The 6,000-nt window shown below is 36.0% G+C and overlaps 1 protein-coding gene across 3 annotated transcripts in view; it reads right to left on the bottom strand.

Annotated features, from left to right (window-relative positions):
• Positions 1-1,393: 1,393 nt before the first annotated feature.
• LOC139761188 (formin-binding protein 1-like) overlaps positions 1,394-6,000 on the bottom strand; it is a 118,286-nt gene continuing 113,679 nt past the window's right edge. For all 3 annotated transcript variants that reach the window (XM_071685210.1, XM_071685219.1, XM_071685229.1), the window contains one exon: positions 1,394-5,059. In XM_071685210.1, coding sequence (XP_071541311.1) covers positions 4,899-5,059 — 161 coding nt within the window. In that variant the 3' untranslated portion in view covers positions 1,394-4,898. The remainder of the gene's footprint in view (positions 5,060-6,000) is intronic.

The following is a 6,000-nucleotide window of genomic DNA, read 5'->3' as shown; positions in this document are numbered from 1 at the left end:
TCTCTAGCATCACAACTGCTGGCACACTCACTCACTTGCTCCACAAACCAATTTATCCTCCTCTTCATGGCCATGTCACATATACAACTTTCATTTTTACCCATTTAAGTCTGGAACTCCCTTCCCTACACTCCTTCACACATTCCCACAACTCCTGCTTTGATCCAAAACAATCCTCATCTTTACCCTTGAGCATTGTTTCAGTCAGAGCCTGAACATCCAGGTTTTTTTTTTTCAAACGTACTACCTATCTCTCCGTTCTTCTCATCTAGGTTACATCCACTCACATATAGACACCCCAGGAGGATGAGCTCTCCTGATTTGGCTCAATCTTCTGTTGTTTCTTGGAAATTGAAATAAAAGGGGGGGTGTGTTTTCGAGGCCCCCCCCCATCAATCTGTGACACAAGGGAAAACAGAATTCTTTCTCCCCTACTATATATATATTTTTTTCATTTATAATTACTGCTTCTACAACATGCAGGGAATACGTAACGGAGGACTGGGCCTTTGAGGGAATGTCCTCACCTGGCCCCCTTCTGTGTTCCTTCTTTTGGGGAATTAAAGAAAAAATGAGAGGGGAGGATTTCCAGCCCCCCCGCTCCATCCCCTTTTGGTCGCCTTCTATGATAGGGGATAGGGGAGAAAGAATACTTCCCACGTATTCCCTGTGTGTCGTAGAAGGCGACTAAAAGGGAAGGGAGCGGGGGGCTGGAAATCCTCCCCTCTCGTTTTTTTTATTTTTTTTTTTAATTTTCCAAAAGATGGAACAGAGAAGAGGGCCAGGTGAGGATATTCCCTCAAAGGCCCAGTCCTCTGTTCTTAACGCTACCTCGCTATCGCGGGAAATAGCGAATAGTATGAAAAAAAAAAAAAAAATTACTGCTTTTAACACATGCATGAGGGGCACTAATCAAGCACTCCACAGATGGAAAGTAGCCAGGCATAAGTGTTTGCACTGCTGATAATACTCAAAATTAAGAGAGGACATTGAAAAGGTTACAGTTGTAAAATGACACAAAGTAGAGTATTAAAGAAAATGCAAATTCAAAAGGAAGGGTAAGAAAATATGAAGTCCTGCAAGAATGGGAATGTATGATACCCATCTCTAACAATGAATAAAAGCTTTGTGTTGCAAATATATAAGCTAATTCAAATGATTGGCTAGGTTGTGTAACTGAAATAGGATTTTCTCTTTGCATTTAAACAGTATGCACGATACAAAGGGCGTCGTCTTTCTGCATTTAGATCTGTAACAAAAAATTCACATGCAAAGTGTAGTTTTTCTTAAAAATGTGTACTTAACAGATATATAGCTGATATCCTTCTTGGAAAAGTATTCCTTACTTTTGAAAGGATTCTATAGACACATTTTGGAGAAGAAATGCAATACAGGACAGACATTGTATTTTTATTATATATATAATAATAATGATACATCATTTACCAGGGGATTAACTACAAAGCTGACATGAAAAGCCAAGCATTGTTATCTCTTGCTAGTATGTCATCACTCCCTGATAAGCTTATGAAAAAAAAAAAAGCATCCTCTTAGTGACTTCTATAAAAACATACTATAATACAATAATATGTACAAAATACAAATAAAATGTACATGAGTAGGTATACATGATCTGCACAGTTCTTCATCAACAGGACTTAGATCTTCATAGGCACTCCCCTAAAGAAAATGGGGTACTGTGGCCTAAGAGCTTACAATTTTCACAAGGGCCACTAGTCAACATGTGAGCTATACAGACCAAACTTGTATATTTTAGATAAATACAATGGCCCTTTCAGTTGACTCTTCCACAAATGAAGACTCCACTGCTGCTATGCTTGCAACTGTGTTTCTGCCCATTATAAACCAGCTATAACTTTGTGAAACAAACCTTTAATATATAAAAATGTGTAATACTTTCTGCTGTGACTTTCAACATATGATACCAGGAATCATTCCTCTTTTTGTTACAAGATCTGAGGCATGACATTAAGTGGTCAACCTTGCATGCTGCTGCAGCAATTCTGTGGTTTCTGCACGTGGAAAAAATAATTAAAAAATGAAACAAAAACCATAAAAAAAAGTTCCTTGCTGAGAATGTCCATGTGCAGCTAATACTGATCCTCATGAAGTTTTTACCTAAAGGCTTTTGAGGGAATGGGGAAATCATAGATAATGATGGACTGGACATATCACACAGTATCAAGCCTGCCTGCACCATAAACATGTAAAATATCAAAATGAAAAATGCCAAGCTTCTCCTGATTATAACTTTAAAATTTTGGCATAAACTACTATCACATTTTGTTTTAAAAGGTTACCAAAATAAAGACAATAAAGAATCTAAATTTCACAGTACAAACCACATCCCAGTCTGTCTAGTAAGGACAATACTTTTTTTTATCATTAATCTAGTGATCTGGTACTGATTTTTACCATTGTCAATCTATTCAACAGAGCTGCCAACCTTGTAAAACAAAAAAACATAACATGGTAAAAACAAGGAATTTCGACAAGAAAAAGAAATTTTGCAAATCAAAACTTACCACACACAATACAGGCTGCACTTTTAATATAGGAAATTGTGATGTCCAGTGCTCAAGCTGTTATCTCCATTCATTTATCTACATGATGATAGTCCACAACTGTTCACTTTACAACCAACAAAGTATCTGGTCAGTTGTGTTTTATTTTTGGTCCTCAACCAATATCAACAGAGGTTCTAATGTTTGTTTGTCCACACATATTCAGTCCTGGCTAGAGAGCTTTTTGTTATAAGCATTGGTTACCTGTTTGCACTTCTCCAGAAGCCTTTAGCTTCACTTCACTTGATGACAAGTTATATGCCATACAACAACGTGAGGACTTTTTCCTACGTGGGAGATGACTGTAACATTTTAACCTCTTCAAACTCTTCCATTGTGAATTGGTCATTGTCTAACTGACTTTCCTTATCATATCACTTTTAAATGTTTTACATAGACATGATTTGGCATTTGTAATGGTAATATGAACATTTTCACTGGTTTGTTAAGAGATTCGCCCCATTAAACTTTGCAGGAAAGGATCAGGTTTAATTAATGGGCGAGGCACAAATAAAATGATGTGACGATGTAACTTTATGTGCAAAAACTTAATGGTTGGCAGCTCTGATTCAATGATATCTTTGTTGTTGCCTATGTGTAGCTGATCTACCTATTATTCTAGCTAGTGCTGACTAACTGCATTCAACATTTGTCTAATAATTGAGTAAATGCTGAGCAGTAATGATCTGAAATGGACAGTCTGTGTGTAGCCATTAGCATGTTAAAGGTGAGAAATTACTCTATTGCAGTTAAAAAACTTGAGGAGCAGTATCAGCACTTTCATACCTAGATACAAAATATTACCCTTCTAATATACACTTCATAGAAGTGCAAAAATTATTCCAGCACTGCTAAACACAAGCTAGCAGGAGCCTGAGCAAAGCTCAGGCAATGTGATACAAACACTATACAAATATACTAGTAATAAAATCACGATAAATTCTCTGAGACATTTGGTCTATCATTATACACAGCTAAGTGGGGAAACAAAGACACAAGTTCTCCACTGTCAGAGAACACAGGTGCTTGTGCACTATGTTACCCCATTATGCTTCAAAATGGTTTAGAAATGCACAGCCAGTCATAAAATGCATGATTATAAAATGACTTAATGCAGAAAACCAAATAAGTGGGCAAAAAATGTCATTCATTTCTTCAAAATACAAACATTCACCATGCACACCAACACCACATCCACAGCACATTACACACCTAGGAAGTATTATTGTACATAAATGGAAAAACATTAATTTCATGCTTTGAAATAAAATATACAAAACTTTAGGGATTCCTTTTCTCAATCTTGCATTTTCAATGTGAGACCCCAGATAAATTTTGTTTATTTACTCAAGCCTTTCTTTTTAAGTTACCTTTCAGTTTTACAGAAGAATGCATCTCAATGAGAAACAGGTTACTATCGTTTCGTTACGGCAAATTAAAAATAAAGAGTACTTTCAATAATACTTGACATGCAGCAGTCTGCATGCTTGATGTCTAAAAATGTAAAGGTAATGCAGTAATGTAGCACAAGTTATGCTGTCATCACTTCGTTGACTATGATGGTGCACATTCTGAATTACCATTAAGCGTATTCATTATTTCACAAGTGAATATATTTCCCATCCTGTGCATGTCAAGCTAATGAAAGCTGCATGGTATCATACATAATTTCAAACTTGCATATCTTCAACTGGACACACAACATAAATTACAAATATCGTACTGCATACACACCCCACCTATATTTCTCTTTTAATACATGAATGAGAAAGAATTAGCATTACTGACATCATAAAACATGCTTTTCATTCAACATTTTTTATATGAAACCCACTATCTTTTGTAATTCTCTTTTGATTTTACCAATTACCTCCATCAGCTTGACCTCTGCAACACAGCTTTTAACATGTATGAAATACCTTAAGGAGAAACCTAGAGTAAAATGCAATATCCCATCATAGATATACATAAAAGTGACATTCCTAATTAAAAATAACTGAAGACTGCTAGATCTTCCTAGGACTCGATTTCATTTTTAAAAGATGGAGGGATCTCTAATCAACGTCAGAGACCTGACAATAAAATCAAGTTTTTTTTTTAAATCCAGAACACAGGATAAATTATATCATTATTTTCCTATAAAATATGATGGCATGACTAAAAGTAATATCTTTCTGCATTACACTTGCAACTAATTAATAAATGTGGTTTCCTTTAATATTCTCAAGTATGGTTCTATTTAGTACCCTTTAAGGGTTATGTTATATGACTTGGCAACCCATAAAGCACATTACCTCTATTAAGTAGGAATGTTTAACAATTATTATAAAGAGCCATTTCAATATAGGAAGTAGGCACAAAGCCCTCCTCAAAAGCAGTCATTCGCCGGACTCGTGTCCATCCATCTCCTTGATCCAACTCTATTACATTTAGTTCCTCGCCTTCCATCATGTTCATACTGCCTTCACTGGTGCCTGCAACAGAAAATAAGTGATTTAAAAATCACCTATACATGAAAGAAAAAAGACAAACTCCCACTAAGTCAGTTTAGTTGTGCTACTCTATGGTATTCACTTTAGTCCATTGTGCTATTCACCTTAGTCTTGTGCTACTGTAAGTTGTTCACTTTATTAGTCTCTTGTGTTGCTCTATGGTATTCATCTTTAGTCTCACTTTGCAAAAGTATCAGCATCCAATCCTTTCAGATGTCTTCCTCTCCACACTATCAATATAAAACAGCTTGTCCCTTACTATCTAAAAATTTCTCCATATATTATGTGTTCAAATCTGTCATTTTCAAACTGTCTTGATGAACTTCAGATTTTACCTTTTATTTGCATATCATTTCAGTAGCAATTACCAAAATTAACAAATAAACTGGTATGCAGGAGGTCATGTAACAAACCTCTTAAATTTCTATGAAAAAGTGAGCTCTGTCTTAAGGGAAAAGGGAGGGCTGAATGGATTGTTTGACATGGACTGCCAGAAAGCATTTGAAACTGTATCACATGGGAAGCTGATTAAGAAAATGGATCATTGGGCAGGAACAAGGGGGAACTTCTTCAATGGATTCAAGATTATTTTATCAGATGGGAATACAGGATGCATGTCACAGAAGCCTTCTTCAAATGGTTCATGGTGACTAGCCAAGTGCCATGGAATTCTGTTTTGGGACCATTACTCTTCTTGATTTATGTAAAAGACTTCACTGACTCCTACCTATATATGCATGCAGATGACATAAGAGCATTAGGGTAAGTGAAAAGGGAGAAGGATTGCACCAACTTTCAAGGGGAACTAAACAAACTCCAAAGTTGCTCTGACATATGGTTGATGAAATTCAGCTTGAACAAATGTGAAGTAATAAGGATGGAACAAAGTGAAGGAAAGCCTCAATACGATTATTAGCTAAAAG

This window comes from Panulirus ornatus, chromosome 3, assembly GCF_036320965.1.
Source record: "Panulirus ornatus isolate Po-2019 chromosome 3, ASM3632096v1, whole genome shotgun sequence".
In the NCBI taxonomy this organism is placed as follows: Eukaryota; Metazoa; Arthropoda; class Malacostraca; order Decapoda; family Palinuridae; genus Panulirus; species Panulirus ornatus.
Note: the sequence above shows the minus strand (reverse complement) of the source record. Positions and strands in the feature narration are given on the sequence as shown.